The 13,732-nt window shown below is 35.2% G+C and overlaps 1 protein-coding gene across 1 annotated transcript in view; it reads left to right on the top strand.

Moving 5' to 3' along the window:
• Positions 1–3,547: 3,547 nt before the first annotated feature.
• Positions 3,548–13,732, top strand: part of LOC123867353 — a 34,406-nt gene continuing 24,221 nt past the window's right edge. Inside the window, exons 1-2 of the mRNA XM_045909354.1 lie at positions 3,548–3,673; positions 12,937–13,199. Coding sequence (XP_045765310.1) covers positions 3,570–3,673; positions 12,937–13,199 — 367 coding nt within the window. The 5' untranslated portion in view covers positions 3,548–3,569. The remainder of the gene's footprint in view (positions 3,674–12,936; positions 13,200–13,732) is intronic.

Here is a 13,732-nt window from a genome sequence, read left to right as displayed (position 1 = left end):
TAATATTAACATAATAGGTAGTAAATAATTTACAGCGAATAAGCCAGGCATTATTCCACGTGGCTTGACTTTAAAAGTTGCTCTAATAGTTTCAATTTTTAACAGATGTCTAGTTTTCTAAAAAAAAGGTCAGATTTTTTATTAAAACGTCGTAAAATTTTTATTAGATCATTTTAAAAAGATTTTTTAAGTTTCCTGATACGCACGTGGTCGGCTTCACTCGGCAGGCTCCGCGCGCGCTGATTGGCCGCGACCGCCCCTCCCACTGCGCGCGCGCATGACTCACGCCGCCCCGCGCGCACGACACGCGCGTCGCGCACAGTCATCGCTGACCCGTAAATCTGTACACATGTGACAGTTTTTCTTATGAATTTTATTTGTCCCTACTCACTAGGTACTTACCTCATGCCTGGCATGCTTTGCGATGCGACTTACGCGCCACTTATTTTATGGCAGAAAGCTTCACGCAAGTGTCAACAACAACTGTACAAAGTTTCAACTCAATCGAATGAACGATGCGCGAGCGCATACCTACCTAGGTAGGCAACGGACGAATACACAAACATTTTATGTTTTACACTAGCGAATTATAGGAACTAGGTATCCTGTAATTCTACACGTAAATGTTGAAAATGAAAATGAAAAAAAAAAAAAAACATTTTACTAATAGGTATAAAATTAGATTTCATGGAGGTATCTAATACAAATGAAGATAATATTGAGTAAATGCTTACGTAATTTTTTTAAAAAAGGTCCTAAATGGGTACCCCTATCTAGCATTATCAGCTATTATTTTAGATCATACCTACTTAGGTATATGGATTGCCATCTATCTATTATTATCTAACAAGCAATCACCAGCGGCTTCACTAACGTGGAAAAAGAAAATCCGGCCTTGTCTTTCGTCTAAATATATATCTACTTATTATAAACATCGATATTACCTATAAAAGGCTCTGTACTCAGCTTCCTAGGTCCAAAGGTTTGAGCTGATGAGTCACACAATGAGTCACAAGACAGGACTTTTAAATAAATATTTAAAAGGTCTAGAAATATTTATACTGGTATTTCCCATACTTAAGAATAGAAGGTTCTGGTAAATGTGTAGAACAAAAATCTTCACAATAGAAGTTATATTTTTGCATAACCGCGGTTACTATCGCTTCCCACATCTCCTTAGTTCCTGGAATTCATCAACTGAATGGGGCAATAAAAGGCCTACTCACTTCTCACCCTTTTCTAGGGAGCCTGTGCTCGATGTTGGGAAGCAAACAATGAACCTAGGTCAATTGTTTATTATCTTGGTTACTGTTTATTGTTCTAAAACATTACAGACACAGATAGGTGCACGATATCTTGTACCTACAAGTTTGTATGGTTAAAAAACATTTAAGAAATGTACCTATAGGATTATCTATAGCATTTAACTAGGTAGGTAGGTAGAATACTAGAAATTGACGATTTTATCAGTGACCAGTTAATCCTAACACCTGAAAGCTGTAAAAGATGGATTCTTAAGATGAAAAAAATGTTCTCACATATTTTTTTTTTCATAAATAGGTACCTACTTAGATAAAGGTAGTAAAAGAGTAAAAAATACGTTGAAAATAGTAGCCAAATGTTATTATTATGGCAGCCTAATTAATTTGCCTGTTTTTTAGAGTTCCGTAGGTACCTCAAAAGGAAAAACGGAACCCTTTTAGGATCACTTTGTTGCCTGTCTTCTCTGTCTGTCTGTCTGTCTGTCCGTTTTTTCGTCTGTCCGTCTGTCGGTCTGTCGTGTCTGTCAAGAAAATCTATAGGGTACATCCCGTTGACCTAGAATTACGAAATTTGGCAGGTAAGTAAGTAGCTCTTATAGCACAAGAAGCTTACAGCACAGAAAAATTTTTTTTTTGTTCAATTTTCAGAGTAAGATAACTAAGTAGGTATACCAAATGGGGTATCATATGAAAGGGCTTTACTTGTACATTCTAAAACAGATTTTTATTTATTTTTAAGCATAATAGTTTTTGATTTATCGTGCAAAATATTTCCAGAAAGTCGGAAAAAATACCTACCCGATTACGGAACCCTTGGTGCGCGAGTCTGACTCGCACTTGACCGATTTTTGTTCGCCAAAGACTAGTGATGTCGTTTAATGTCTTAGAAAAGAATCTTGGTTCGTACTTTGGTGAAAATCTTGGTTGTGAAGTAAGTACCTAAGATTGCAAACATCTAAAGACTCATGAGGATTCAATTTTATGATGTCTCGACAAAATTTTGATAAAAATAATTGCTAAGGTGTTATTCGTAACTAAGGTCCAGGGTAAAGTTAAGACAAGTACTTAGGTACTAAAGACAAGTAGATAAGTAGGTAACAACTAAGTATCTAACTCTGGTCCAAACCTTTAATTGCATCACAGTGCCTAAATTCATTGACAATTTGACAAAGTCAGGGTAATCTTCTAGCTTGACATGAATAAGTGATTTATCCTTCATATTCCTTCTTTCATACCGACTCTTCTACCAGGGTTTTCTTGGGCCTCAATGCGTCAAACGAATAATTACTTACAGTAGGTACGAGTACCTACCTACCTAATCAAACTTCAACGTCAAACTAAATATAATTACAAAGCATCGCCTACATACTTAGGTAACTATGTAACTACTTAGTTCAGAACTCTATCAGAGTGCACAATGCATTGTTTTTAATAAGGAATTTGGAAAAGGAAAAGTCTGTGAGAAAAGAGAGATTTTTAAGGTCCAAGGGCATCCAGCCCTTGGACTTCATCATGGATCAGTCAGTTAGTAAGTAAATTAGGAATTTTCCTTTTATAATAATACCTATTATATAGGTTTTATGTTTAGAAGAAGTTGTCAATATGATCTAAATGAGTTCTTTTGTAGGTAAGTAGGTATGATTCTCTCATAAGCTTTTTTTTTTTTGACATGGTACAGTGGACGCTGTGGTCTTATAGTAGATGGGTATTGCTGGCTGCAATTCCTGGCAGGTTTTAGTTAAGAATTGCTCTTTTTTCGTTCACGTCTGTACCTACCTACCTACTGACGGGAGGCTGTACTTAAGTGTGACGTTTACTAATGCCAACCAGTTTCTACCATTCTACAAGTGATTTTGCATTCCCTATGGCTTTGATGTCTTAAGATCGTATAAGGTTCTCATCGCTTCTTCTAGACATCGTATTTTATCAGCCCCTAGGTGAGTTTTTGTCTAAAATATGTTACCTTATTAGTTCATTACTATTTGTGAGTCCCCAGTTGTTTTTAATCACACAATGAGGAGGTAATCTAATTATCTATTATTGAATGTGTCTGTAGACTTGATGAGTTTCTTTATCTCATTCCGAAACTCTTCCTTTCTTTTACACTGGCCGTCTGAGCCTTCCGCAAGGGCCTTCATGGCCCTATCGCCGATAATGCGTCAAACTAATCACAAAGCATTATCAAATTGCATAAAAAACACGAGGCGTAGCAGGTAAGGTAAAGGTAAGGCCTCCCACCCACATCGACTCCGCCTCGACACTCGCCGGGCACCGTCAGACCGTACCGCGCGCTGACCGATTGCGCTCATGTCGGGTCCGCCCATAATGAAGTGGCTGTGCTTGTTTGTGTTGTTTCTGTGTTTGCGGTGCGAGGCGAACAAGCCGAGGCGAGGCCGAGGCAGCATGTGGTGGTGAGTATCCTTAACTACAGTTTCCTAAACTTAATTATAAGAGAAATTGTTTTAGTGGCCGATTGATTAGGTCTGTAACTTAAAGTTTTGTAACAATGAAATTGTCACATGAAGTTAATAGGTTGTTGAACGAATTTTGTATGATTTTTGAGATAAGTACTTTTTAATTAAGTACCTTTAATTGAAATTGACATGTTTATATGTAGTTCAGTTTTTTACCTATAATAATGTTACGGGCGGATAATATTTCAATCTTATAATTAACTAAGTGCATTATTATTATAAATGAATAAATTTGACATTTTTACAGAATAAAAATAAACTACGTTATTTTTTTCTCCCAGTTAAAGATTATTTAGTGATTGAAAATTTAGCCCTAATTGTTATTTATTTAAGAGAAATTGTTTTAGGACAGCTTGTTTTTTGTTTGTAAGTAAAAGTTATGTTAGAATTATTGTCACCCCAATACCTACTCCGATTTTTGAGAGAATCGACAGTCAATTTTTTAAAGTTATTTCAATATTAGATTTATCAAACCTAGTAGATACTTACCTACCTAGTTGCATGTTAAATTTTTCGCAATAATTACATAAACAGAACTTGCGGTGTCTGTGTTCAACCGTTTACGATGAAACATTGCACAGTTGTTGTCGGGACTTGCAGGAATATTTCTCACATAGTAGGTAGGTACCTATTATCAACGTACAATAAGGTTAAGCGAGAGTTGCCGGGTTAGGTCGTAAAAGAATAAAAACAATACTTAGTAGGTTAGTACTTAGTACCTATCTACTTAGGTATCTAAAATAACTTTTTATTAATATAATATTACAGATAGGCATAGTAATTTAACCCTAAACATTGTTATGACGTACGTCCAGTGCAAAAGAGAAGAGATAATTAGCATGTCATTAAAAAGCGCGTAAACATACGCGCGCGAGTTCGCTAATGGTGTAGTTAAAGTTAATGTGCCCTAAAACCCGCGTCTTACGAGCATTATTTGAATTATTGCCCTATAAAAGTGATGACGGCGAGGCATGTTGATTTAAAAATACGTGGTGTACGCTAAAATATAAATTTTAAAATGTGATATTTAAATAATACCTACTTATTGTAAATCAAAATCGTATAAGTATAATGTAACAAAATATATCTTCAAGTTAAGAGTGAATAAGTAGTCAGCCATCTTCTAGGCAAACGCGCCTCATCTTAGGCTGCATCATCACTTGCCAGCAGGTCGACTGCAGCTAAATGATAGTCTATTTAAATAAAATTTGGGCTTTCCTACGAGGGCCAATAGCAAGTGGCCATTTGTCGAATCCATATGTCATCAGTACCTATAACTCATCACTAGCAACGCGAACTATTCGAAAACTTAAATCTTCAAGCACTGAGGAATTTTGGACAAGAAGACATCTTGAAGCTTCCCCAACGTGCCCATCCGAATTCACATTAGATGTAATTTTGCAAATATTTACCGAAATAAATAAGTGAAATTACCTAGTAGGTCCTAGGTAATCCTAAACTCACATAAAAATAAGCTGTTGATGCAGTCAAAGAACGCACCTTGTATTCCAGGCCAAGTGACTGACGGCAGTCAAATCTGTATTTGCACTCACTATCACCCGGCTCCTGGTATGCGACAACCCTAATCCCTATTTCATAGACCTTGGCATCCATTAGAATAATAAAAGAAAAAAAGCTAACAAATTAATCAAATTTCTTTATTGAAAGTATGGGTAAATAGTGGAGATGTTAGTGAATAGTGGAGAAAAATAAAAAAGGTACAGCCAAATTCTGCCTATAGCATGCAATGTGTTATGATCTAACAACTTGTACAATACATGGTTTGGGAAAATTAGTCACATTAAATACTTTATCACAAAAAATATTAAAATAAAATGTCAAAAATTAAATAAGATGAAAACTTTTCTGAGAGGTAATCAGTAATCGAGTAATGTATTTTTAACAATAGCTTTTTTCAATTTTTTCTTAAATAAAGGATCTCGCGTCTCAATTATATAGCTGGGCAAGTGATTATACAAAAGTGGCCCAGTGCGGAAAAACTTTTGTAAAATTGAGCAGTATATACATACTATTATTGGTACAAAAAGAGCGAGTACGAGAAGAGAGAGATACGTAAATTATATGCCTAAGATATAATTAGGTATTATCAAAATTATTGAGTGAATATAAAATATTATACCTACTTGTAATAATATTGACATAAAATTTAATACGTTAAATAACCTATAAAATGCACTAAAACAAACAATATTTTTATTAAAATGAATTAACTTTATTTAGAACAGGATACAAATTAGCCAGTTGTTATTAAAACCCAAATAAACACCCCATAATCGGTTAATTTATTACCAAAATAAATTTATTTAATATTGTTGATACATTATCGCTTTTATAGCAGCAGTTTATTAAAGGGTACACTTTTAATTGCAAGAAAATTTTATGCCCATATAAAATGCTTGATATTTCACATTAGCCTGTCAGCCTCAAATTCCTTAGATCTTGTGCTTTTCTTATATTATAAGTATTAAATATTTAGGTTATATATAAGTTATATTATATTAAGGTAATATTTAGGTTATATTATAAGTATTTAATATTATATAGTTAATCATTCTTGTAATAACAATTACTGTCTTTTGCAATAATTATCGTGGTATCAATAATTACGTAGACTAGTTCTCCTCCCTGCTAGGTTTTTTGGTGAAATTCAAAAAATTGCTATTCAAATATTGTTGTTAAATACTATTAAAACAAACGGAAGCTAATTATAGCAAACGAAAAAAGTTAACTTATTCAAGTTTAAAGTTTACCGACGGCAAAAAATATAGCGTCATCTATCTATTCCATTCCTTGCTTGCAAAAGATTTTTCTCTTGTTTATTAATTAATTTTTAAATATATTAAGTGTTTTACACTTTGTCAGCATAATATTACCAGCTTATTTTTATATAAACACATTCATAATATTTAATATTTATTTATCTCCATAATATAAATATTTAAGATAAGTATCGTAGGCGGCCGTCGGAGGTCCACGATCAATCATCCATATCCACGCATTAAGAGCTAAGCTTTAATAATGATTAATAACTAAAATCCAGTTCATTTTATTGTTTAAAAGTATATTAATTTAAATTACATAAAATCCAAAATAGGGTACTAGTGTACCTTTTGGGGTAAATATCAGTCATCAATCAATATTTTAAAGGATTTTTGGTAATAGTGGTATTATTTTGGGCAAAAGTTAAATGCCTACAATAAAGGTTAACAATTTTTATCGGTTTTCGAATAGTTATGCTCCTTCGAGTCCACAATCATTAATAACTTTGAAACAAAGCAAAGCCAAATTATTATCACTCAATTTTTTATGATCATATTATGATCGTTGCCTGTTCTAAAACTTTTTACTGCCACTAAATAACTTATCAGCCACTATCAAGCTGAGATACAGTGGCGCGTGCGCATTGCGTTAAATAAATATATCCCAGTTGTTTGTTTAATCAACTAATTACGATATAAACATTAGATATAACGTTAGCCTACTAAGAGGCTTCATTAAAATATTGCCTAATATAACTTTTTGCAGGTGAAATAAAATTGTCATAATTGTCTGCCGTCGGTAGGTTACAATTGCTTAAATAAATACGTTATATATATGAGTTGTTAAATGACGTACGGTTTGCAAAAAATATCTATAGAATAGTAAGTACCTATGTTGATTTCAATTTATACAATTAATCAGTTTGATATCAATCAGTTATACCTAGTTAGTGTTCAATTAATAAGAAGTTATCGGTGTTGAGTTCAATAAATTAAAAATAAAATTTTACTACTACACTCTAATTATACCTACCTAATCGTTAGATTCGTTTGGATGTGCTTAGTATTTTTAAAAAGACGTACCTAAGTTCTTAAGCATGTACCTATAATACAGTAAAGAAATACAATAGTTGGTGTACTTACCTAAATTATGTCTGAAAGAATAATTGCCAAAATCATCTATAAACACGGGAAGAAAAAGCAGTATAAAAATAGCAAAGCTGAGGTAACATCTCTATTTAATGGCGAAATAACCTCCGAGATGAAACACCGCGATCCAACGATAAAAAAATCGCCACACCTCGGCTAATTGGTATTCATGACACGTACACCATATTACATTACGCTGGAAATCGCGTGCTGGCGTCATGATACCACTGATAAGGTACATCCATTCTTAAAAGACCTCTTCTGTAAAGCTAAGTTATGGAAGGAACTAAAAATTTATTACAAAAAATTTTAACCGAATTTCGCGCCGTGTATTTTCTTGTGAAATTGAAAACTTTATAAATTCAAATTAAAAAATACTTTTTTTTTTAAAGTGGGTCGGTAAACGTTGCTATTTATTTGAATGTAATATAATATATTACAATATAGTAGGTATGATATAATTATTAGGTACCCTCTGAGTCTTAAATATAACATCTTTAATCTGTCTTGAATTGTAGCAGCTACTAAACTGTTGTTTTTGTAATGTCACCACAAAAACCTCTCAAACAGTAATTGATAAGACACTTTGAAGAAGTTGAGAACGCAACACACAGCCACCGTGCTAAACCGCTGCCTGATGGTGAGCGCGGGTAACGTGCGGGCGTGCGAGGCGTCCCCCGTCCATATCTCGATTGCCATCTCAGTCTGTCGCGTACTAGGTAGGTATAGGATTGTCTAATACTTACTGGCCATCTATACCTAGTACCTATGCGGCAATCGATGTACGACGGTATGAGGTGGGCAGTTTAGTTAAAACCGAAATACTTACAGCTGAATTAAAAGCTAGTGAGGAGTTTAGTATGAATCGTAACAAACTCGTGAGAAAACCAGCTATATAATCTTTAAGGCCTGAAAACTGAAAATGAAAATTCAATTCTGACTGCTCGCGAGTAAAAATCGCTGGTTGATCTTTGCAAGACCGCGGTCTTGTGCGCCAAGAAGCCTTTGCTGCGCTTCAGCGTTCAACAATCCCTAAAGAACAACTGTTTTGCTCGCCCTCGTAACTCGCCCGAGTAAAACCGCCGTAATCTTTACCGCCAGCACAGAATAGGAATACCTTCATAGTACAGAAGGTATCACTCCGGAAAGATGTTTAATGAACAGCAACTCTTGTTACACCGCAATAAAGTGCAATTTAGGTTGCACAGCGCTGCTGCCTAATATTTTATTAATGCGTCTCTTTCTATCGCATAAAGTCCAATGGCCTTAAACCCCTTCTCGTACAATGTAAGAGTAACACAGTGCCGTTGAAGGGGCCATCACTGTAGACATATTTCTCGAGTCACATGACCAAGTGCTTGCTCGTCGATAAAGAACATTTTTATGACAAGTCAGCGGCTCACGCAACGCTGGTTCAACAAATGCGATATTTTGACGCCTCGTCCGACAACAAATTAAATATTAAACCCCTTATTTGTATGCAGAATGTGTGAGACGAATCACAAAGCCACCTACGCTTGTGGAAGCCAATGAATTGAAACTTTTAATTAGAAGTTAGAAGTGTTTAGGTGTGAATAATTTGTGATCGACAAAAGTTGCATAGCTTGAGATTTAAGTACCTAACTGACAGAAATGTAAATTCTTGACGAGTTGATATGCTGATGAAATTACATGACAAAACGAAATAACCTTAGGGCCTTTTCACAATACATGCGGCGACGTCGCATCGTAAAAACGATGTCACATCGCGATGCGATGCGTTGCCGCTTCGCCAAAATTTCGTCTCATCCGACATCAGAACAAGACCATCGGTTTCCTTGTTAATCCACGGACATGCGACTTCTTCTTCTGCGTTCTATAAAAAAAAATGGCTACGTGCCATTCTGTTGTCGTCATTAAAATCCATACTAATATTATTAATGCGAAAGTGTGTCCGTCTGTCTGTCTGTCTGCTACGTTTTCACGGCCCAACCGCTGAACCAATTTTGATGAAATTTGGTACAGACATGGGCTACATCCCGGGGAAGGACATAGGCTACTTTTTATCCTGGAAAATCAAAGAGTTCCTGCGGGATTTAAAAAACCGAAATCCAGGCAGGCGAAGCCGCGGGCATCCTCTAGTACGTCATATTTTAAACAATACATTTTCACTATTTTCGGATTTTATTTACTTTCATCCACCGTTACCCGGAAAAATCTAAGAGTTCCCACGAGATATTTACAAAACCTAAATCCATACATACTAGTAATTTATAAAGTAAATGTGTATCTATCTACTTAAGTAAGTATGTACATAGTTTCATACCTACACAAGTTTCTCAACTTTATTTGTAGTAAACTAACCAGAACTTTTCTCAAGGTAACAGTAGTAAAAACGTTCACATACATTCACATAATCATGACATGACTCTTTAAGTAAATTATCTAATTAAAAAGTATTAATTATTAATTAGTAATGGGTAATTAGTGTTTCCTAAACCGTTCGCAAATGCCAATTAAAAGTTAAAAGGTACCGAAAACGTCATTAGACGTGAGAATCGTAATTACCCGAAAGGTATTTAGGTGTGAGACCAATCAACTTACGACTCCAATATAAACTGAAGTCGGATTGTGTGGTAGGTAGCGATGTAATCCTGGTTTAAGGTATTTATTAGCAACAAAGTTATCCTTGTTTTATTTATAGACCCGCGAATTCACTTGCATGGACTACATACACTTCAAACCCCTTTTTTAAGTCTTAAAGTCAAATTAATCTTTGATTTTTTCAGCCGTAGCACAGGCTAAGGTCTATTTGGGATGCAAATTGCCAACACCAGTCTCAGTTTTTATCTCATGCTTTGGTGTATAATATGTCGCCGGTATATTGTCAAAGCCGTGATATTACAATTTCACTAGTGACATTATAATTAAACGTTAGATTGTCAATCGATTCACCCATAATATACCTAGCTTTCTTATAATAGCACTATAGTGACTCGGTGACGTTATAATGACACTAAAACCAGGCAGTTAAAATTGTGAGAAATGAAGTCGATTGACAATCTAACATTTAATTATAAGTGAAATTATAATATCACGGCTTTGACAATATACCTGCGACATGTATAAAGTTTGGTGTGTTAAATTCTTAACCCTTTTCATTAAGTCTGTAAATAAATAAGTAGGTAAATAACTTAAAGCCTAGCCTTTTCTCATTTTGGCAGACTTATAGATTTATGTACTATTCACGTTAAATTAAACGCTTGTTTTACTCAGGGTTCAAACTCTTTTACCGTGAGTATTGCGTGCATGGTTATAATAATAGGGAAGCTTTGGGAGCGGCTTGTGGCAAAGCCGTACCGCTATGTAACTTTGCGTTCCGGTGCATTTACTATTATCCGTTCAGGTGCCCGAACAAATATTATCCGGTAAACGATTTCAATATAGGTAGGTACATGCCTACACAGAATTTAAAACCAAAGCACTTGCACATGGTAGGCCAATGGCAGAGTGTACTAGAGTAAGTTAACTCTCGGTTTGATCCTGATTCGACGATATGTCAAATATTAGGGTATGGGTGACGTGAAATCAAAGAAAAATAAGGCGATTCATAGGCTACCTAGCGTCAAATGTAGTAACAATTGACGCCTGCCAGTGACGTCGAAGCCTCAACGTTTGGCCATAAAATGTAGGTAGGTATTAGGCTTTCACATTTTTCTTATTTCAAAATCATGGTCTGATACTACTTAGTTCAAGTTTATGTAAAGTCAAAACGTTTAGACTGCAAGTCTCACTGTATGTACACGTTTAGTTTAAACGTAGTCGAATAGCAACTCTGAGTCGGGAGAGACAATATTTGTTATTTTGACACATTCACACAGTCTTTATCGTTGTCCAAACATCACGCTTGCTCGTGAAAGCTATTCATTATTTTCCCCTCGTGTCTCATATTTGGTTTCCTACAGTGACAAGTGTAGGAACTTAGACGGACAAACATGGATGTCCTCTTGTGTGAAATAAAGTTAACAATATCAACAAAAATGTAAAGATATATCGACATTAACATAATCAGACCCTAAGAAACGCAGAAAAATAACAAAACAGATTCTTCTTTGAGTTTATACGTGGGAAAAAGATCTTCTTGAATGTAATATAACGTATTGAAGTGATAGATCTAATAGAAAATTTTCTTTCTTTCGTTGTGACTGTTATTTTATTCAATCATCTCATCACTGATAGAGATCTACTTAGCAGTGTTAAAATTAATATCTATCATACCTCTTTTTTCTATCGGATTTATAAATACATAAGTATACCTAATATGTAACATTAAAATTACCTTCGTCAATATCGTTCGCTCTCCAAGTATGTTAACTCAAAACATATCATAGTTTTAAGAAAACCAACGACGCGACGTCTCTATGAATTCTCGAAGGAAATGTGAATTTCCGACGAACGGGCTCATATTTACGTAACACTTGACTACAAAGAAAGGTAAATAGAGAAGCAATACGATTTCCAGCGTGCTTCGTTTTTTGTGAGCCCTCCTTTCATTATGAGATATTTTTGACTACCACAGGGATATAAATTTGCTACGAAATGTACATCTCCTGTTGTGAGACAAAAGCGAATGTGTGAGTGTCAATTTGGAGTGGTTCCACGAGCAATGTACGTGGTCTCAGGTGATTTTAGAGCATTCCTTCCTGTGGGTATGCACACAGCAGGTGAGTCGGAGCCGAGATCCTCGTCTGAGTCAATAGGACGAGATGTCGATCGCTCTTCTTGTATTTACTCACTCAGCCCTTGAGGATTAATGCGCGACGCAAATATTTATCTAAACGTCTGCAGATTGACAGTTCGTACGTCAATTGTTTGTTGTCTTTGCCTTCCCAAATGAGCATTTCATTTCGAGTTGCACCCATTGCCTTAAGTGGCATCCAGGATTGTTTGTTTTATTTTTTACCAAAGTTCTCAGGGTTCTTTCGGTGATGTTTGGCATTGTCTTTCGCGATGGTGACAAAAGTAAATTTAACAAACGTAGACACTGAAAGGCACTTCTTATCTGGTTTATTGTTTGGAGACCGTATTTTGTGAATTATTTTTGACACCTTCGCGTTTAAGAGCAGTTGCTCGGTTTTGTTTTACGCCAGTCGATGACGTAAGGACATTTTATATCAGAATTATTAAAGTACATTTCGTACGATACTAATTTCTGAAATGCACCTATAAATTAGATAATACTGACCTCAATAATATATAACTATTTGGTAAATTTGTTTAATTTTGTTACAGGGGCATCGCAAAGGCGGGCGAACCAAATAATTTATCACCCTTATCTCCAGGGGTCCTGTACATGGACCCGGCTGTTCACGCAACCTTAAGGAGAAAGCAGCGGAGGTTAGCGAGGGAGAACCCTGGAGTTCTCGCAGCAGTAGCCAAAGGAGCCAGCATGGCTGTAGCCGAATGCCAGCATCAGTTCAAATACAGAAGGTGGAACTGCTCCACAAGAAATTTTTTGAGAGGGAAGAATCTCTTCGGCAAAATTGTTGATAGAGGTAAGGCTTCTATAATAAGTATGCACCTATTAACATAATGATAAAGATACAGGCAATTATATATCTAGTGATAGACGAAGGCATAACATATGCTTGCGAGTCAGAAGTTAATATAGTTTATAAAAAGTAGGTAGGTACACGGTAAGTAATAATATTATATTTTTAATATGTAAGTAGATAATGTTAAGAATAACGATTGTTTATCTCAATGACATAAAAAAAGGAGAAAAACAAATTTTTAATGATGTAGTCAAAAGAATTCCAGTATAAGATGCTTTTAATTTGATAATAATGTATTCAGAATATTGCGTGTTGCCTTTACCTACTGCAGCGCATATGGCCTCAATAAACATAAAATTTTAGTTTTATAAATTGTTTAGTATGGATTTAATTAAGAATAAATTTTGATAAAGACTGACAAGTTAATGCCTGAGCCACGATTATCCTTTTGGCAATGAAAAAAAAACAAGGAGCTTTTATAGCAAATATGACACGAGTCATTCGTTTGTCTCAATTTGGTCCCAAACAAAAAT

This window comes from Maniola jurtina, chromosome 1 (genome assembly GCF_905333055.1).
Source record: "Maniola jurtina chromosome 1, ilManJurt1.1, whole genome shotgun sequence".
In the NCBI taxonomy this organism is placed as follows: Eukaryota; Metazoa; Arthropoda; class Insecta; order Lepidoptera; family Nymphalidae; genus Maniola; species Maniola jurtina.
This window is presented reverse-complemented; position numbering and strand designations above follow the sequence as displayed.